At 40.3% G+C, this 21991-nt stretch overlaps 2 protein-coding genes across 6 annotated transcripts in view; both read right to left on the bottom strand.

The window, feature by feature from the left end:
* The window catches only part of rg (A kinase anchor protein rugose), a 165267-nt gene that overhangs the window by 46968 nt on the left and 96308 nt on the right, over window positions 1-21991 (bottom strand). The window lies entirely within an intron of this gene.
* Window positions 17603-21123, bottom strand: LOC149709349 (uncharacterized). Its single transcript, XM_089864706.1, has 6 exons — window positions 20549-21123; window positions 20406-20472; window positions 19892-20336; window positions 19714-19821; window positions 19322-19648; window positions 17603-19258 (listed from the first exon to the last, which is right to left on the bottom strand). Exons 2-6 carry the CDS (start codon window positions 20438-20440, stop codon window positions 17672-17674), a joined length of 2502 nt encoding a protein of 833 aa, XP_089720832.1. The 5' UTR covers window positions 20441-20472; window positions 20549-21123; the 3' UTR covers window positions 17603-17671.

Below are 21991 nucleotides of genomic sequence, written 5' to 3'. Positions count from 1 at the left end.
ATTACGAAGTATAGGTATAGTGTCAAACTTATGGGGAACATATCTTATGAACTTATGGTATACCTATAAGGTATGCCAAAGATGTTAGTTTAGCGCGTCAATGGTAATTACCGGGTACGGTGTACGAGACGAGACAAGTAAAATATACACTATTCCTATAAGGATGGATAAAACCAACCGGACACGCATGAATTTCTGACGGCTTTAGACACGCCTTTAAATGAAGACAAACTCAAGAGTGGTTAAGATATTCGAGCTATATGTTGATTTATTTTCTCTTACTAAAAATTAGTGGTTTTCTCCCCCCCTCCCCAAATTGGGTTAACAGCAATAATAATTAATTTGCAATTTAAGGGTGCATGGTTTGAATTAAATCAAAAATTTCACATTTCTAATTAAATTTTAAAAAGAAAAATTTCAATATCTGCCACTTCAGGCAAGTCAATAGCCGCAGATTTTAGGTCTATTTTCTCCAACTAAAATAGTGGTTTCCCCCACAATTGTAAAGGATACGTTGATTAACAGCAATATTAATTAATTTACAATTTAATGGTGGGTCGTATTAAAGCAAAAATTTAATTTCAAATGTCTTTAATTTTAAATAAAGAAAAATTTCAATATCTGCCACTTCAGGCAAGTCAATAACCTATAAATATAATTAAATATAATTAAATTTCTTTCAGGATTACCACAGATTTTTAATTAGAAATTAAGTTTTCTTGACTGTCTATAGTCATTAATTTTAATTTCGACTTTTATTTGTAAAATAATAAAAAATATGTTAATGTTAATTTACAATGAACTCATAAAAATTTAAGTTCATGCTCAAAACAATTTAAAATTCCATGACTTTGATGACAATTTTAAAATTAACCGAACTCTGACCTTTATTTTCAAAATACCGGACTTCTCCATGCAAATATTGTCAGGAAGGTAGTGTCCTTGTTTAAAATTAATTTGTTTAGCTAATATACATTTTATTTAAATATATTAACAGAAAGAGCAAAATAAGACCCTTCAAATCATAACCAAAACTAATCAACTAATCACAAATATTTATTTATTTGATTAGGCCTAAATTCTAACTCTGTAGAAATCTGGGTCTACGGGTCTCCCTCCTATCAAAGATCGCAGAATCAGCAGCAGCTGGGTTTTGTTGGATACGTGCATAGTGGGGTGCCGGGCTCGGGCAGATGAGCTGAGCGCCGCGTAATCCGCGGCAAGTGGCGAGCGCGTGCAAACCGAACGAGTCGAGGTCGAAACTGAGCGACGCTCAATTCCAAAATGATGGAGGTGTGAGAAGACCAATTTTAAATTCACCTGCTCTATACCACCGCATCACCAAATATAAATAGACGATCGAGAGGCCCTAGCACCATTAAAATATGAGATACAAAATATTCATTCTTCAGAATGATTGTACATAAGTAACCCAACTACAATAATATAAAGTACTTGATGAAATACAAGGTATGATTTCTGCCAGCCAAGGCCAAGGGGCAATAGACCATTTCAATTCATAACTTAGAGTGAAAGAAACGGGGGTAAAACTGTGCCTTCCATCTCGATTTTTAGCGCCTGCGCCGTAGTCATTTTGTATCAAGAGTGCATGCGCAGAGACGGATGGCAATGAACTCTAATTCATGTGGCATTATCTAACTATTGCTTGATAATGTCATGTCGACTTCAGAAATGGAAATTATACACAGGGATATTGATCATTTATACATACACTATAGGAGAAGTATATAATACTTCTCTACGAGAGAGAAGTGTACCACCACAAAGCGGGGTACGATTCTTGGTGATACGAACATTATAGGAGCTACCACCACAAAATGGGGTAATTGTAACACGATTAACCAGAACATTATAGGCGCTATATGTTATTAAACCGAATAACGTACGCGATAAATAGTTAACTCATCATTACTGTATTAACGCTTACCCCACGTCAAGACGAGGTTTGTGAGGATTTAGTATAGCAAAAGTTTTAGAATTCACCCTAGCACCGTGTCTGATTTGTGCATGAGCCATGGGAAAAATCACGTTCTACGTAACCGAAGCATTAAGAGGATACAGTGTCACCCTTCTTCCATTATCCCCTTCTGATTAAACTAAAGTTTTTGGAACATAAATGCAAGCTCACGGAAAAATCGCATTCGTTGACATTTCTCTGCAAAGAGTAAATTCGCGTACCGCTTTGCGTGTAAATGCACGCGCAAGTCGCGTATAAACGTGTCACGCTCGTTCTCGATTACCTATATATGTAAATTATATTCCAATACTCGTGTATCGTGAAACCCCCCGCTTGGTCTACCTGTCATTTAAGGTGATCATTTACAGCTAATATTCACACGAAACATGTGCATGCAGTTTCTTTTTTAATAAACCATAAGCGTCAACTGTTTTATCCCCCAATAATAAATGAATTTCTCGATTGCAGATGTAAATATTTATTGAAGTTGTATTAAGCCTTTGCCATAGTGTTATTTCCAAAAATGTAAGTACTGTACATTCGTATGTGTAAAACTATTTGTAAAGGGGTAAAAAAGGGGGTATTTTAATCGATAAATAGTGTTTGATTCTCGAGGGCTTTGGGTGTTCAACTGTTCATGGGAAAACAGAAATTATGTCAGAAATGTCCGCTGAAAAGGTGATATCTACAGTTGGGCTAAATTTAAAATAGGTGATATATTAATTTACTAGGCGTAGGTTTTTGAACAAGTTTCTGCGAGATTTGGGTTTAATAGGCTAATCTTGGTTTGGAAATTGTAACCAAAATGTCAGGATCCGAAAATTCGACTAAATTTGATCCAATTCGACTAAATTAGAACCAATTCGACTAAATTAGACCCGATTCGACTAAATTAGATCCAATTCGACTAAATTTGAAGCAATTCGATTGAAATTTCGTGTAATACTTCATTAAATCGTATATTATGAGTCTTATAATTTTGGTTTTAATTCTTTTCTATCTTGGATTCAAAATAGGTCTCATAATTGTATTTCCATACGCTGCTCTGTGTGCTCAGAAATTGCAATAAATTGGCAACCATTTGCTGTATACTTTCGAACAGATCAGGGGACGCTAAACAATAGACCACGCGGAACTGACACAAAAACGTGTACCCTGTAGCGCTCTAAACATAAAATCCTTCAAGTTTTTGCACTAGAAAAATTCGGCAAAGCCACAAAATGCTTACAAATTTAAACGAAATTAAACTGCGAACACGTTTTTCTAATAACCCCTTATCTTTCATCATCCTTAGTTCCTTATAACAAAACTTCTTAGGCTTAATGAGTCCAAGGGCCATCGGCACCAACCAAGAATCGATTGTCTTTTTCCAGCTAAAACAAAAGCTCTTTTCCCCGCGAACGAACAGTCGCGGCGCCAACCCATCCATCTCGGGCTAGTAGAAAACGCGGGAAAGCAGGGAAACCATTTCCATGGTAGGGATGGAGACCGTACCGTAGTCTGGCGGTTAGAGAGAGAGAGGACTGAAATCTCAAATACGCAGGCGCCCAAATCCATCCGCATTGCGCAACTGGACGTAACCACGCCCCACTCTCTTAGTCCTGAAGAGAGAGAGAGACGGTACCATCCCCCCGTTAGATCTGCCATGGAAATAATCGGAGCTAGAGAGAGTTATTACCCGTAAGCCGCATCCCAGGGATTGAAAATGGTGAGCTCCTGAACGCCCGGTTCCTCGCCTAAGAACAGACTTTACGAGAGACGAAGGTGGAATGGATATTCAGAGCCTTAGATCTTCGAAGGAACTAAATTTAAACGGAGGGGGATTGCAGGAATTATGTCTCCAAGACAATTTATATCTTGGATGTGTCGAGAAAATGTTAACTCCTCCTTGTAATCCTTCAACTCTTCGAGAGAGGAGATGGGGATGGGGCACCTACGAGGGTTATTTTTAAATCTTGATTATTAATTGGGACTCCGTCCATTCCTTTAAGGAAAGACTTTGAAAGGGAGATTGTGTTAATGTGAGAATATTTGTCAATAGGGGTTACAGTTTACTTACTTTTTCCTGGCAAAATATTTTTTATATTGGCAAAAAAGATTGTATGAGTGCAATCAGAAGTTAATGACTTCTTATCCTGGGAAGTATTGGACACTAAGGCTTTTTATAGTATCCATCCCTGCAAGTCAAAATTGCCTATGGCAATCGTAAAAGGGGGTCGAAAATTTCCTCCCCACTAGGAAAACGACCTAGTCTACCGAAAAAAATCCCACGCCGTGAGGCTAGGGCTCTCAAACTGTGGGGCTTGTTCAAAACTTCTTCAGCGCCAATCGTTGAAAAGCCGTCTGTCTAGAACTCTCTGAAAATCCATTACAATCCGTGGGCCTTGGACCCTACACTAGTTTGAACGGAATTTCAAGCAGACTATTAAAACATCTGTTCTTGTCACCTTTTATGATTCGTTACCTCACACCACAGGACACACCTAAAGGTTTCGTTACTTGCCCGCCGCTGGCGCGCAAATCAGCCTGCCAACTCAAAATGAGAGAAGCGCCGTAGGTGGCGCGGTGATCGGACCTAATAAGAAGTTGGCTAACAGAGATGGTTCCGGATATAGAGCCCAATACTTCCCAGGATAAGAAGTCATAAACTTCTAGTGCAATTCAAATGCTATCTGCACCAGACTGAAATGCTTGTAGAATTCTGTTTTATTCAATGATCATTCAGGTACAAGCCTGCTTGAGGTGCTCTAATAACAGATTACTCGCAACTCTGAAGCGCATGCTGTTTAAGCATATTTTTACGTTGTGTCAAGATATTTTTTTCAGGTTCAGTTTCCCTGACCTATTTAGGCCAAAAGTGAAGGATACTTGTTAAAACATTATTTGTTATAAACAATTTAATCAACTCTTAAATTGGACTATTATCCTCTAATTTAAGCATATTTATTGTTAATTGCAACGCTGGAACACTTAACTGACAAATCTGGATCGAAATAATACGTCGTCTGCTTCACGATGAAAAATATTGAAACGTTTCGACTCTGAAGCAGACGACGCGCTACTTTATCAGTTAAAAATAACTCGTTAAGCCTCGGCACTCGTATCGTGAATAAGGTGCAATACCTGACATTTCCCTGACTCCCGTTAAAAATCTTAATACTCCCTGACTTTTCATAATCTTTCGGGCCCATTTTTGAATTCCACGACTTTCCCTGATTATCCCTGAAATAATGCTTCCACAATGCTAGGATCAATTTTAACGACAGATGTGAGTTAAATATATTTCCATTTCTGGCGGGTGAAACCAATTCAGAGTATGGATTACCAGTGAAGCGCGCCAGTTAATTCCGCGTGCTGTGCATGCGCCGTTGGTCAACCGATACACGAAGCGTTCCCCTCCCATTTTGAATTGAACAGTGCAACTAAGTCGCGTAGAATCGATACAATACCAATTGACAGTGTCAATTCTGCTTAGAGTGGAAATTTATAAATTAGAATATTCTGAAAACTAAAAATACCTACTCCCAGAAGGGGATAATTGAAGAAGGATGACACTCTGTATCCTCTTAATACTTCAGTTATGCAACATGATTCTCCCCAGGCTCATCCACCCTTTTTGATTGCTCTCCCGCTCATAAAACTTGAGCTATCGCACCGTGCTAGGGTGAATTCTATAACTGTTTGGTATTTACTAAATCCTGAGCAATCAACCCACAAACCTTGATTGTCTTGACGTGGGACAAAATCGCACAAGCGCATGCGCCTTTGCAAATAGTTAAGCCTTCGCTAATAGAGTAATGATGAGGGAACTATTTACATGACGTATGTGATTCGGTTTAGTAACCTTGTGCACTCCAAATGTAAAATGATGTTGGGAAGAATCATGTTACAATTACCCCTCCCGCTTTGTGGTGGTTCACTTCTCACGAAGAGAAGAATATTATAAACTTCTGCTACTCCTAAGTAATAATTATAGCTACGGCTACAAAACTAACCCATGCCCAGTAAAGAGCTCTATTTAATGGAAGATAATTAAATTTGATACAGGCTCCGCCCTTACACAATCCATTGTACATCCCTTTAATTGGTAATAATATATATAATAACACGTAGCTGAAAACAATCAACCAAACCAAACCAGACTAGATACATGTGTAACACCGGATTTAGGCAACTGCCCTACCCCCTAATACAAATATCCTTCCCCTCGAAGAAAACCCGCTTTATATTTTCTCGAAGAAAACCTGCTTACTATTTTCGAAGAGTACGAAAATAGAAAAACCCAAAGACCACGCGGATACCTGTGGACACCTGCAAATCCGCTACCCAAGACCCACAAAGGGTTGTTTTTTGTAAAATCTTCTCGGGGTCGAAAGAATGGGAGACCCGAGAAGATTAGATTTGTTTGGAACGAGCAAAGGAGAGGTTGACTCCCTTTAGCTCTAACTTTATCATGTAAACCAATATCAATTCTGAATTAAACTTTAACTTTTTATTTTACTAAACTCAAGAAAAGTTATGTTATTTTGTACGCGCGCTCGCTATACGTCCCCAAGCGTTTCACGCACCTAAAGCCGCGCTACAAAATTGGTGGAGGCGCCGGGCAAGCCTTCGGATGATTCAAGTACGAGAGCTGCCCATGAACCCGTAAAACAAAACCCCGATCAACTAGAAGGAAACCGCTAAGCTGACCACGTTGACAAAATTAACCGTAAGACGAAAAACGAGAGAACCTGCGCCAACCAGTCCCATCGGAGCTGAAGAACCCAAACCAGGACTCACAGTGCTTTTCGCCGGGAGAAAAAAAACCAACGAGGACCCCATCACGCTTTGCAACCTCACCGACTCCAAGCCGACGACCAGGAACAAAGGACAAATCAAAACTCGCAACAGACCTGACGCTCATCCAGGAATCTCGAAAGCGAACTATATTTGTGTATGAACTTTGCGCCAATTATCCGGACGGATCGAAGAACAATCACCCATAAAAACCTTAAGTACCAAGTTTATTTACGAGGGAAAAAATTTTATTTTGGATGGGAATTGTAAAAATTACTTCTAGTTAAAAAGATCGAAGTCTAAATTTAGATAAGTAATAACTCCTTAAATTTAAGGAAAGACTAGAAATCTAGTAGAAAAAATTTTAGCGTTAATATTAGCTTTAATTTTATAAAAAAAAAATTATTTACAACCTAAGTATGTCTGACGACGAAAGCTTAGAAGAACAGGTTAAAACCTTAGCCTCGAGTATGAAACAAATGATGGAAATGCAACAGCAATTCCAAGCTAATATGATGGCTCAATACAGAGCACCACCTCACTTAAACTCTCCTCATACTTCTGATACTCAAATATATGACCCGAACGCCCCAGAGTTCCGGCCAAATAATATTCGGCGGGACAATTCTGTATTGGAAAACGAGGCAGGAGACAATGAGACCAATGAGTCAGGCTCTTCTGGGCGTCGGCGAAATGCCACGTTACCGCAGCAATTTCTCAGGGAACTGCCGCTAAACCTGCCCAAATTCGGTAACTCTAAGAGAGACCCGATGAGTTTTTTAAACGACGTGGAGAGATTTATGAGGGTGCGAAGTATTGACCACGAGGCCATATTAGATTACGTGCCATTAATGTTAGAAGGAAACACCACTTACTGGTGGGATAGAGAAATGGATAGTGTAGAAAACTGGCAACACTTTAGATTTAAGTTTTGTACAGCCTTTCTCGGAGGGGATTTCAAACGCCAAATTGAAGCCAAAATAAATGGCAGGCGCCAAAAACCCAACGAGAAGGTATTGGATTTTGTATTGGCCATGGAGCAACTTTGCAAACAGTTGGACCCAAAAATGTCTACTCATGAGATAGCTAGGCGCGTTTTAGTAGGGTTAAACCCTCATTTAGTCCGCGATATGCGACTACCGCATGAGCCCACGCTTTCAGACGTGCAAGCGGCCGCTCAAGAAGCCCAGTATCTCCAACAACAATGTGACGAGTACGACTATAGTTTTAGCAAAAACAATAGCCACGGCGCGTCCAATTGGCAAAATACAAAATCCAAAGGCGATAGGCCTACCTTCAATTCGGGAAGGAATAATTTTAAAACTAATTCAGGCTCTAATAATCAAAGTGTCGCGAAAAATGATGATTTTAACGCTAAGCCTAAACCTAAGCCGAATCTCGAGTGCGAGTTTTGCCATAAAACTAATCACCGCACAAAGGATTGCCGAAAAAGGAAAGCCCAAGAGGCTAAAGGTAGGTCTAACCAAGGCGCCGAAATTAATATTTCGGCTATTGCTTCTGCTCCTAGCAGCGATATTTGCCAACATTCTCAAACCCCCTCTAACACTGGTATAGCTTCGGACCTGAACACGTGGTGTGAACTCACTACTAGTGAACCCGAAGTAACTCCCCCTAGCAAAAAAGAATTAGTCTTAGGGAAGCCGCCCGTTGTCACGTGCAACGAGCGAAGCCACGCGCGGCCGAAAGTTCCAATTAAATTAGGGAACTGGCAAGGTACTGCCTTCATTGATACCTGCGCTGACGTAACAGTAATGGCTAATGACCTGTACGAAAAGGTCAAAACCCCCAATATTTCTTTAGAACCCATATCTGATATTGACATGCAGGCAGGGAATCTTTCAAAGTTTAACGTATTGGGAAGGGCTACCTTTGTTGTGAAAATTCAGGATCGCTCCTGGAAATGGAAATTTTTCATAGTAAAAGAATTAGCGTCACGCTTAATTCTGGGTTGGGACTTCAGCGTCCACACAGGACTCCACGCTAAGCCCCATAATTCCACCTTCTCGTTTAGAGATGAAGGGATGGAATTTCCATTGATAGTGCACGACACAGGTTTTGGGTCAACGTTCTGTGGGGTGGTAGAAGAAACCCCAGGTCAAATCTTACCGACTTTCTCTTCAATACGAGAAACCCCGCTAGGCCTAAACGCTAATCCCCAGATAAGCGAAATTTCCCTGACCTTAGAAGAACGCGAAGGGGTTAAACAAATAGAGGCCCTCTTGGACCAGTACCCCGATGTATTCACGGGAAAAGCCGGGCGCACAGGTGTGATACGTCACGATATCAAACTTACCTCTGACACACCTTTTAAGTCACGGCCCTACCCACTATCACCGCCTAAACGCGCCATAGTGGAAGCTCAGTTAGAGAAAATGTTAGCCGATGGAATAATAAGAAAGAGTAATTCCCCTTATTCATCGCCCATTCTACTGATTAAGAAAAAACCTCTGAAAAAAGAGGAACCCCCAGAGAGCACGTTGGTTGAGAACGAACCACGTGCCGAAATAGCTATTAATGTTGCCCCAGAGTCACAACCAAAAGTAGACTTCCGGTTTTGCGGTGACTATAGGAAATTAAACTCTCTGACCATACCTATTGTCTACCCCATCCCTCTCATTAGGCAACAACTAGATAGGCTCCTAGGGTCGAAGTATTTCTCTGTCCTTGACCTCAAGGATGGCTTCTGGCAGATTGAGCTAGAGGAAAGTGCTAAAAAGTACACAGCTTTTATAACTCATAAAGGGTTATTTGAGTTCAATGTGCTTCCTTTCGGCCTGATTAACGCACCCTCCACATTTCAAAAATGCATGGAGCTTATTTTTGAAGCTACCTTAACAATAACCACGGAGTTATACTTCGACGACTTGTTAATTAGGTCTCAGACAGTACAATCCCACGTAGAACACGTTGGGAAAGTTTTAGAACGACTGCGAGAAACAGGGTTAACGTGCAAACGTGAAAAATGCAAATTCATGCAATTACAGGTGTTGTACCTTGGCTTCAAAGTCAGCGCAAAGGGTATAGAAACGGACGAATCCAAAACAATAGCGATTCAAAACTACCCAAGGCCTACCAACATTAAAGAAGTGAGATCATTTCTCGGTATGGTGGGTTGGTATCGCGAATTCATAGAAAATTTCTCCGATTTAGCTTTACCCCTGACTAATTTGACCAAGGCAGTGACCTCGACGAAATTGAAATGGACCCCCGAGTGTGAAACCAGTTTTCACTCTCTAAAGGCCAAACTCATTGCACCCCCTATTCTTAGTTACCCTAACTATGAACTACCGTTCTTTCTAAGAACTGACGCGAGCCTCGTAGGGTTAGGCGCGATTCTGTACCAGGTGGACAATAACAATAAAGAAAGGGTTATATCCTTTGCAAGCAAAAAGCTCAAAGACGCGGAAACCCGTTACCACGCCACCGAGCGGGAATTGTTAGCGGTAATTTGGAGCGTAAACAAATATCGTCACTACCTAGATTGCGTTCCCTTCACCCTCATAACGGACAATAGCGCCTTACAATGGCTTTCAAAAATGAAGAACGCGTCAGCCAAATTGACACGCTGGGCCGTAGAGCTCCAGGAGTTCAATTTCAAGATAGAACATCGTAAGGGCAAAGACAACGTCGTAGCCGACGCTCTGTCCCGAAGCCCGATTGATTCTGACGATAATGAATTAACCGAGTCCACGCGATTCGAGGAAATTTGCACCCCTACGTTAGGACGCGACCCAGCTACCCCTAACGTCGACGCAATCAGTGCAAAAGTCACTAATGACAATGAATTAGATTCCATTAGGGAAATTGGTATCTTAGCTAAAGCCCAAAATCAGGACCCTACTGTAAAGGCCCTTAAGGATTACGTTACGACTGGCAAACTCCCGCCAAATTCAAAAGTCGCGCGTAAAATCAAACGCAAAGGCCAACACTATTGCGTCACTACAGACGTTCTCTATCGCCTGGTAGAAACTCGCCCTTGCAGGCATGAAGCCAATCTTATAAACCCCATCGCGTGGCGTCCAGTAATTCCGGTCTCCTTGAGAACCAGCGTATTACGCGAACTGCACGACCACCCGACGGCGGGTCATTTTGGTGTCCAAAGGACACTCTGGCGTTTAAAAAGTACGGCTTATTGGGACACGATGGGTACCGACTGTGCGCGTTACGTTAGTTCATGTGATGTCTGTCAGAAACTAAAAAGCGACAATCAAAAACCAGCGGGCCTACTCAATACCATTAAGCCTACTGAACCATGGGAAGTAATCTCAGCCGATTTGATGGGACCCTTTCCCTTAAGCCCTCGAAAAAATACCTACCTACTCGTTGTGGTAGATAATTTTTCAAAATATGTCGAACTCTTTCCCCTCAGAGCCGCAACTTCCGCCGCGATAGCCAAACGCCTCACGGAAGAAGTTTTTCCACGTTACGGCGTGCCTCGCGCACTCATTGTAGACAATGGCTCTAATCTCAATTCGGACTACTTCCTTGAAGTTTGTTACGATTGGGGGGTAAAAGTCAGAAACACCACCACCTACCACGCTCAAGCAAACCCCACGGAACGCGAAAACAGAACAATCAAACCGATGATCGCCTCTTACGTGGAAGGCCACCACGAAAAGTGGGACGAACAGCTCCCTAACCTAGCACTGGCAATGCGCTCCGCGGTTAATTACTCAACGGGGTATAGCCCCTACTTTATGCTCACAGGCCGCGAGATGAAATTGCCTTTACAAAGGGTACTAGCTAGGGTGGGTCAGGTAGATGATAGCTCCCCAGCCTCATATGTCAATAAAATAACGGAGCACAATAAGATTATCCAGGAGAATGTCCTGGCTGCCAGGGAACTGGCTCACGAAAAACAAAAGGCCTATTATGACAAGTCACATCGTCACGTAGAATACGTCGTTGGTCAACAAGTGCTGGTAAAAGCCCACACATTGTCCAGCAAGAGCGCTCGTATCACTAAGAAAATGGCAGACCGATATCACGGCCCATTCGAAATTGAAAGTAAATTATCGGATGTAAATTACGTCGTAATAGAACGGCGAGGTACCAAAGTTATCCCCAAAGGTACTCACCATGTTCAGAATCTTAAGCCTTACCAGTGTCGTGATTCCCCCTCTGAACCCAGCAAAGCACAAACTTTGGTTAGACTTAGACGGGACAGCGACACTAGCGATGTAGATTGCATTGCGACCACAAAACCAAAACGAAACACTAAACCTATCTCTCGATATCCGGCTTAGGTTTCAATAGCTCACAATCAAAATCTTACAAATTTTCCCTAGCATTGTATAATTAACTTTTTCCCAATGTTCTATTCATTTAAGTTATAGTGATGTATACAATTATCAATGTTTTGTTCATTAAGTTATAGTGATTGTTATTAATGAGTTAGTAATTTGTTTTGTGGTAATGTAAATTTTTTTTGTTGTATGCTCTTAAGGCGTACCAAATCCGTTTGTACTAATATTCTTATAATGGGTACCTATAAATGTATATCGGCACCCTTAGCCGGGGGGAGATGTAACACCGGATTTAGGCAACTGCCCTACCCCCTAATACAAATATCCTTCCCCTCGAAGAAAACCCGCTTTATATTTTCTCGAAGAAAACCTGCTTACTATTTTCGAAGAGTACGAAAATAGAAAAACCCAAAGACCACGCGGATACCTGTGGACACCTGCAAATCCGCTACCCAAGACCCACAAAGGGTTGTTTTTTGTAAAATCTTCTCGGGGTCGAAAGAATGGGAGACCCGAGAAGATTAGATTTGTTTGGAACGAGCAAAGGAGAGGTTGACTCCCTTTAGCTCTAACTTTATCATGTAAACCAATATCAATTCTGAATTAAACTTTAACTTTTTATTTTACTAAACTCAAGAAAAGTTATGTTATTTTGTACGCGCGCTCGCTATACGTCCCCAAGCGTTTCACGCACCTAAAGCCGCGCTACACATGTAGAGCAACACTGTTTATCTTTAGTTCATCTAAATGACCATATTGGAAAGAAGAAGAACGTGGTTCAATTATTATCTCGGGGTTATCAGAGATGTAGAGATGCAGCCGGAAGTCCCTGGCAAATCCCAGCGGGACAACATCCCCCGCTAAGCTAGGGACTCCTGGTTGGTTCCAGCTAGGGCCCTATTACAGTGTAGGGTCCCTGGAGACCAGAGGAATACCATCAGCTAAAAACGAAGCCTGTTCAATCACTCGATGAGTGAATTTTGACAAAAAGAATGGACCTTTTACGAAATAGATGGTTCTATTTTGCACGATGAAAATCGTTCGACCATGCGCATGGAAAAGGATCGGAGTTAGTGGTGCCTTGCACGGAGGGCCCTTCAACTAAATAGAGAATCTCTCCCAGTCTTCATAGAACCGAAACTAAGCCATTCTCTTATAGCAATGATTTTTAAACCATTACAATCTTTGTTAGGGTTTATGGGTTTATTGATATGATGATATATGGGCGTCTGTGATGTTAGTCCAACAACTTGTTTTAAATAGCTTCAAAAACGTTAATTAAATTCTGAAAAATATTCGCGTTAATTTTTAACTGATATCAAGGTTGCAACAATTTTAATTCTAAGAATAAAATTCTGCATTTTTTTTTCAGGTTTAGCCTGACTATTTTCCGTGATTTTCTCAATAAATTTTTGAAAACCAAAAGATGTCAATATTAAGAGTACTAAAGGATGCTAGAGAAATTTCTTCTCGAGTTTCTTAACTTTAACCAGCGCCAGTAACTTTTAAGAGCATCTCAGGTTTGAACTGGAATAATCTGAATCGAACAGAAGTAAAATCATTTCAGACTAATGTAAATAGTAAATAGAGGTTGAATTGCACAAACAAATGACTGGCAAAAGTGTTACTGAAGTAATTCATGGCACTATCAATTTTCACCAATTTTAAGAGATTCCGACTGTTTCCGTGGATTTCTCGGACCAACTGGCAATTACCACTAAATCATTCACAAAAGTTACAAATGTGTCTGGTTCATCTTGTTTTATTAGTGGATGATCATGGACGTGTGTCTATTATATTTCTGGAGTGCGGGTGGATCTCTCCCTCCCAGTCTGGTTTGTAATACATTGAAGAGTAATGCTCCCTCCGGATTCCCCAACCCTCATTGACCTCCTCTTTTGAAAGCGCCCTTGTTGAGGTCGGAGGGACACCTGCGGACTATAGTATTCTCATCACCATGCAGGGCCAATTGGTCCGTATCGGAATATCAAGAACTGATTCAAGCTATAGTAAGAACATAGCGCACAAGAGGTATTCTGTCTCCATAGTAGCATACATGTTACAAGAATAGAAGACCTTTGCGAGACTTAATACTGCCATCTATGACAGACTGCAAAAATATAAGAAGAAATGTGACTAGCATTAAAAATATGTTTTCCCAGATCAATCAAAGATTCAAATTCAAATAAACAGATTATTTTATGGGGTAAGAAATTGAATAAGATAACTGGAAGTATTAAAATACAGCGCTGATTGGTTGATTTGCCAAAGAATTAAGAGACTTGAAGTAAGGACTCGTAAACGCACTACCGAAAGCCTTCATGCACTACAATTCCTCACAAGGCATTTGATGATACCCTAGAAGGTATTATGATGGAGTAGGATTGTTATTGGGTCATGTGCGGCAATGAAAGTTTCCCAGAGTACCTCGCGCACGCCCCTACCTTCAGTAGTAGGGGATTGCTAAGTGCTGCAGCGTAGCGCCATTTGAAAATAGCTCTCATGAATAAGCTTCTATTTTTAAGATACAGGGGACATCGTCGATGTTTCTGTACCGACGTAGGACTCTAATCAAAACGCCACTCAGGATGCTGGGAGGCCTTCATTGCCGATCCCTAGATGGGTACCTCCATGTCACCATACTCCTCCAGAATAAGAAGTTCGAAGGTGTTTCAACTTGATATCAACGCAAGAAATTATTCAAAAACAAATATTTGAAGTCCTTTCCGGAAAGATATCAAAATCAACAAACACGTACCATACAATCGGAAATTAACAAACTATACGTAACGTTATCATTGTTTAACCAGCGCCCCAAAACTCTACACTAAAAGGATACCCACTCCTAGTTCCATTTCTGACGTTAAGCCTAAAATAGATCCACAAATATCGAAATGGCATGCAGAGCTATAGTATAGCAGAAAGACAGACAGACCGAGGGAACGAGCGAGGTCTTCCCAGGCAGTTCCGGAAGCGTGATTACGCCGGGGGTCAGGAGCTTATAAATCGTCAATCAGAAGAAAAAAAAAGCGCGGGAGTTACCAGAACACCCGAGCACGCGCAGTCGGGTATAAAGCTTCTCTTCAAATCCTAATCAAGTAGATTACTTTTGTGCACAGTCACGTTGAACCAAACCAAGGCCTAACGTGAAACAAAAACTGACGATGCGTTTTACGTCGAACCAACCGTCCCCATCACCCATTAATACGGACCCCCAGACCCCCGGCCCTCGGCTGGTGTGTAACAATAACTGGGGTACTGGTGTAGTGGTTCTATCATCACGAGTGATGCTCTAGTAATGACGCTTTAAACAGGGAAGGTCCGGGATACGTACTTGCACTGGCGCACGCGCAAAACACACCACTCCGTTCGTGTTATTTTCAATGGGGTAGAAGGGTGTAATTCAACTTTTAAATCCGCAAAGTATGATTGTGTTTTTGAGGGTTATTGAAGTGAGGGCTTGATAACAGAAGGTTATAGCAGGGATAAATTTAATTTTAGAAGTAGGAATGGAGAACAGAGTAACGTGGGCGCGCGTCAAAGTCCCGGACCCCCTTCCACGGGACGGGGGGGGGGGTATGAAAGAAGAGGCGGGTCATAGTGACAGAGGTAAATAGGAATTACGTATTTTTCGCCGTCCCCGTCAGCAACGTCATCAAAACGTAGTTTAAGTGAGCCGCCAATAAGATATAATTTAAGCTTTTCGTTACATGTAAATCTATCCCTGTCGTTTTAAAGCATTTTGGAAAAAGGCTTTAAAATACATAGTTTTCAGACTAGGAGAATTCATACCATTTACACAAGGAGGCCAGGCCTCAGGTGCTATTCAACTAGAAAAGCCTGGCCTCCTTGTGTAAATGGTATGATTCTTCCTCCTAGTCTGAAAACTATGTATTGCAATGACTTTCTCATAAAATATCTTCTCTACAAGAAAATGAGTACACAGTTCCGACTTCTTTCCAATACGGTTTCAAGTGTAAACGTGGCTTAATACCAAACTTTTACATTCTAGATATGGCGCAAAAATCAGGCGTTTTAGGGGTCAATTTATCTGGACATTGTCCAACTTGTTTTATAATAGTGTTAGTGGACGGGTGCCCCTGGTAAATGTAGCGTGTCTATGAGATGTGTTGGGGTTGCTTTAAAAGAACGGGGGGCATGCAGTTCCCGCACCATAGTTCTGTTGAGGAAGCCCCGTTTTGATAAATAATCGTTTGGGGATGGGGACTCTTGGTGAGGGGGACATGTAGTGAAAAAGGGGGTCTTCCGTTGTGGAAACTAATTTCTTTTATGCGAAACCGGGCCGACGAATAATTTGTTTTGATGTATGCCCTTTTATTGAGTTAAGCCTCTCCATTACGGACATACATTATTTATTATACTTTTATAAAATATAATTCACCTCCCCCAACTCAATTCTATTATTACGAAGTTTTCTATTTAATCATAAAGTTTATAATGTGACAGCAATATTTGGAGGTTTAGAAAAAAACTAGCAAGGGTTATCAAAATTCACCTTTCTTAATAGCGTACTAAATATTTTATATTAGTTTAAGGTCGAGCTAAAGAGGCAAACCGGCGAATTTTGAAGGATAGCGCGGCTTATGATATAGTCTTAATATGCTTGATATGAACGTTTTATAAATAGTTTAAAATTTTGGTAACTTAATCGGTATAAAGAAAAGATTTCAAACTCTACAAAAATATTTTTGTTGTTCAGAGAAACCCATAATTTAATTAACTAAAATTATGTTAACTAAGCTCCTTTTATAATCGTATTTCCAATTTATCTGCTAAATGTATCGTTCAAATATCACAATTTTTATTTCCTATTGAGGTTTCCTTTTCATTTTGTGGTTGACCGAAACAATTTCTTTAAATAGTAATTATTAATTAAGTTATAGTAAAATAATACCCTTTTAGCGGCAATTTTTGAGTTTAAACCAATGTAGAATAAAAACTAAAGGTGTTTATAGTTAGATTTTTCGATTAACCACTAAATTAAACATTTTCCTTTATTAAGAGTTATATATCATTAAAATTGAACATGTAGTTTAATTAATATTTTGGAATTAGGAAAATGTAAAAATATTCTATTGTATTCTAGTTCAGCCCTTTCCAAATCGATGGCGCTTTCTAACTAAGGCAACTTAACTTGAAAATAATGATGGACAATTTTAAACAGTACATGGAAATAACACGTTATAAAGTTAGCGTGCCATGAGTTTTTGCTCTTTTTTTTTCCATAAGGAAGCCCGGGGGGGTCAAGAGGTAAGGGAATCATAAAAGAAGGGGATCTTTTTGTCATCGTCGCTTTTTGTATTCATCGAGTTCCTAGTTTTTGGGGAGGGGGAGGTTTCGAGAAAATCTATTCCACTGTGACTGATCTTTCAATAATGTCTCTCGTCGTGGTTCCCCCCCCCCCCTCGACATGAGAGAAGAGTCGAAGCAGTATTATTTAGGAAGGGGGAGAACACTGATCTAACAGGTAGAAGGGTTTGACGTGGCAGTGTTTAGCACTGAATTTACTCTATCTAAGCATTCCTAGCGTTATATAATAATTAAAATTACTAAAGTATGGCAAAGAAACTTTTATTTGGCAATATATATTTTACACTGTTTTCTTAGTTTTTTGGAGGCCAGTTTGTCATTTCTTACTTGTTGAATGGTCATTATCTATAAAAAGACGCATTGCTTTGGGTAGAGGTTTAGCTTTATGTTTAATTTCTTTTGTTTTTTGGGCTTTCGTGTAATATTCAGGCTCTCTAAATTTCATGCTTCTAAGGCTCCTAGGATCTACCAACTCTGGTAGGATGGCTTGCAGGTAGAACCGATCTAATTTCACTTCCATTTTCTCAGACCAGAAATTAGCATCGTAAAAAATTCGTTCTATACTTATTTCACTCGGACTCCACAGTATGAAGTCACACGCTGTCACATTTGAAATTCTCATTTGGCCTTGAACTTGATAATAATAATCATGATTATTTTTCAGTCTGAAAATCCCGGGACTGATCTCTTCTGAACAAAAGGTCTTTTTCTCTTTAGCCAAATCAGAGAACGATCGGTCTTCAGCAGTGGAAGGGCATTTGACTTCCAGAAGGACACAACTATCTTTATCACCAATCCTTCCATCTGGTGATGCGGCCAAATATGGAAACTTTGTGTCTCGATAGAGACCACAGTTTTGAACTTTGACGCCACGGATTTCTTCATATTTTGCAATGGCTTCATGTTCTTTATTTCTTCCATACTCGATGGCGGCGCTGATAATGGTCTCACCATAAAGTAGCCTTTTCACAGTAACGGCGCAAGATGTTGTTTCTCTCATCTTGCAAATTTTTCCAAAATTGGAAGCAGTTAGACGAATGCGTCTTTCTTCTTTCCATTGTGGATTTTCACTTTGACCGCGAGTTCTTAGTTCCAAACTATTTCGGTCAGCAGAACTTAGCTTGTCCAGAAATTTTTTTTTTTCCGTTTCAAAGACATCTGGTAGCATGTCGGGTTCGGAAGGGTTGGCACCATAATCTGCGTCCTCCGGAACACTTGATGTTATTTTCTTGGATCCTCGCGACTTTTTAAACTCTTGTTTTGCTTGGTACCGCTTTGCCGATTCTCGCAGCTTCGAAGTGCGCTTCGAAAATTCCTTCACGGATGCATAAGGACTTTTTTGGTAAGCAGCCCTAATCATTTTTTCGTGAAAGGATCCTCCTAACTGATAGGACAGACCAGCACCGTGACCTCTGATAAAATAAGCATTCCTCCTTGACCTACAGTATTGTTTATGACCAATAAATTTCGACATAACATTCATGTAAGTTTCAGCGGCGTTGCTTGTGTCGTTGCTAAGTAGCCGTCCAGCCTTTCTACACAATGTTTCCAGGGCTGTCGTTATCCTGAACTTTAGGTTGAAGGGAACATTTTTCAGTATATTCAAAGTCTTAACGTTGTCTTTCTTTGGACCACAAAAGTACTCTCTACATGATTTGTGTTCGCCATAGACGTGATTCGTAACGTTCATTAGATCCTTCTTTAGTGCTCCTTCACCTTGACCAGTCGTAGCATTATGACGGATTGCTCCTTTGACGGCTTTCTTTAGTCGTAAAATGCGCCCCTTACTCAAAAACTTTGAATATTCCGCGTTTTCTTTCGCCAAGGCATACAAGCAAACTGCAAAGCGCCGAACGGCATGGTTAGAGCATTCTAATTTTTGAACTGTATGGCCATAGTCCACCTGAAATATATTTTTGGTTGCTTTAAGTTAAGCTAAATCAATGACAGATTTTGAATTATTTACTTTCTCTCTAATCTTGGCTAATACACTTGAGTCACCATCCCCAACCATTTCCTTGTATCGTAATCCGTGCATGGCTATACTTTTCCTGAATCCTTCTACTATAATATCAGCTTCCATAGCCGTTGAAGAGGCGTTCCAATTTTTATAGCAAATATGTTCTATATGGATTCCTTTTCTTTCAGCAGTGTCGCAAATACAGCAGTATTTATTCCTCGCGGCCAGGAACACTATTTTTTGCGTGAAGTGGCCAATGATCACGGCCACTCCACAACTAGCGGAATACCTATGACCATAGCTGCGTTGCGACCACCCTCCGTCCACTATAACCTTTGTTGGGAAAAAATAGTTTTTTGTCATACAGTCTTAACTAATTTACTTACAAATTCACTAACTTTGATATATGCGATACCATCTTGATCGACCTGCCCTGCCTTTATGGCCGCTTCTGCTTCCATTACCCCAACTTCTCGTATTTGCTCACCAAGGAGTCTGGCCCAGTCCTTTGAAATTAATTTAAACCCGTTTAACATAAAGGTTTTTCAAAATCAAATAAACCTGCTATGCTGATACCTTTCCAACTTCCGCTTCATGTTTATAAAAGGTTGGATAACTCATGGAAGGAATTCCAAGAACGGAGAGGACTTCGTCTTGTTGCGCGTGTCCAGCACCAACACTTATGAAACTCCATGCCGCGTCGTAATTTATCCCCTTTTTCAGCGTGTTCACGGGGTTTGATGTAATTTTAATTTTTAGAGCACACTGTGGCTTAGTACACTCGAAAAAGAAAATACTTTCGAGTCCCATGCGTATTTCTTTTGAGAATGCCATAGATCCCCCTTTAGAACACACACTAGCGTGTTTCGTCACTTTTAGAATTTCGCGAATGAAATGTCCTATATCCACCACCCTTCTTCCGTTTAAATTAGATAGAGTTGACTGAATAATGGGGGGCGAAATATATTCTACATTTAGCGGAGGATAATCGGAAGGATCTACTGAGAAATATTTCTCAATTCTGCAAAATAAAATTCTTATATTCATAAAAGCAGGAAAGAAGCAATTAAAATCAACTATTGTTTCTTACATGGCGTGGTCAATCTCAGTCTGGCTTCTTTCCATACACGGCTCAGATTCAATAGAGCTTGTAGTCGCTACATCATGATTAGGGTTTGCGTTAGTTGCAGGAGTTAAATTTTCATTAGAACAAGTTGCTTTATTGCTGCTAACCTTAACAAAATTTGAGCCACGTTTGTTTTTTTTGCGCGTTTTACTTGGAAAACAAACACCTTTATAGGGAGCCATGATATTGTCGTAACACTCGCAATGAGGAAGAAAGTTTTTCTGAAGCGAAAGTGTTCTGTTTCTTACAGACCACCATATCCAAATACTAAGAAATGCTTCTCAAACATTTTTTTGTATGATGGAAAGGGCCCGGAGATATGGGGTCAGAGTGACACAAAGGAGTATTTTTTCTTTTTCGGAACGCCCAACCACTCCCCTTGAGTCATTGTAAGAAAGATACATGCTGGGGATATACAGTTTCAGTTTTCAAAGACACATTTATTTCTATGAGGCTTAACGTGATGTACCCCTACTCCATTGATTCAGCTATTTGGTAAACTGCGGGTGAATACAACAATGCCAGTAAGTAAATAATGACCAAATCTTGTAGACAAACTTGAACGACCTTAGAGAGGGGGCTGAAAACATTTCTGACCCCGACAAAATCTTAAAAAAAACGTAAGCTTTCAGCCTCGCCATCATGCGGAAAAATTTCGAACTAAACATCGCTTTAGCTCGACCTTAAGAGTTGAGTTCCGAATGTATTGCCATAGCTTAACCAGTTCCGAAACTATTGCCATAGCTTAACCAGATTATGCGATTTTTCCCGTGATGTCGTCGGATTTTTCGATTTTTTCCCGTGATTTCGTCGGATTTTGGGATATTTCTCTTGATTTCGTTGGATTTTGAGATTTTTCCCGTGGTTTCCTTGGATTTTGAGATTTTTCCCGTGATTTCGTCGAATTTTGGATTTCGCGATTTCTCTATTGATTTGTTTCTGATTTCGCTTCTGATTTTGTGATTTCTTTGTTGATTTTGTTTCTGATTTCGCTTCTGATTTTGTGATTTTGTTGCTGATTTCGGATTTTTTTACGGGATTTCAAAATCAGCATTGATTTCGGATTTCTTAAGTTGGATTTCGCGGGTAGCGTACGGGATTTCATGAATGACCGACCCCTCGGGGTCCGACATTCCCAAAAAAGCGTACGGGATTTCACCGAAGATTTCGTGATTTCGCCAAAGATTTCGTGATTTCGCCAAAGATTTCGTGATTTCGCCAAAGATTTCGTGGTTTCGAGAAAGATTTCGGGATTTAGCCAAATATTTCGCGATTTCGCCAAAGATTTCGTGATTTCGCCAAAGATTTCGTGGTTTCAAGAAAGATTTCGTGGTTTCGAGAAAGATTTCGTGGTTTCGAGAAAGATTTCGTGATTTCACCAAATATTTCGTGATTTCTTCTTTATTTCACGATTTCGTGATTTCTTCTTTATTTCACGATTTCGCCAAAGATTTCGGAATTTCATCTTTGATTTCGCAATTTCGTGATTTTGTGTGAAAGATTTCGCGATTTTGCGAGAAGCGTACGGGATTTCGTGTAAATGTCGGACC

The sequence above is a fragment of the Phalangium opilio genome, unplaced genomic scaffold, assembly GCF_054372755.1.
Source record: "Phalangium opilio isolate 3A_F unplaced genomic scaffold, DU_Popi_V2 ptg000013l_1, whole genome shotgun sequence".
NCBI lineage: Eukaryota > Metazoa > Arthropoda > Arachnida > Opiliones > Phalangiidae > Phalangium > Phalangium opilio.
This window is presented reverse-complemented; position numbering and strand designations above follow the sequence as displayed.

Coding starts and splice junctions, on each gene's coding strand:
- LOC149709349 (XM_089864706.1), bottom strand. CDS start 20,440: ATGGAAAGAAGCCAGACTGAGATTGACCACGCCAT. Junction 20,337..20,405: donor ACTGAGATTGACCACGCCAT/GTAAGAAACAAT, acceptor TTTATTTTGCAG/AATTGAGAAATATTTCTCAG. Junction 19,259..19,321: donor TAGCCAAGATTAGAGAGAAA/GTAAATAATTCA, acceptor AATATATTTCAG/GTGGACTATGGCCATACAGT.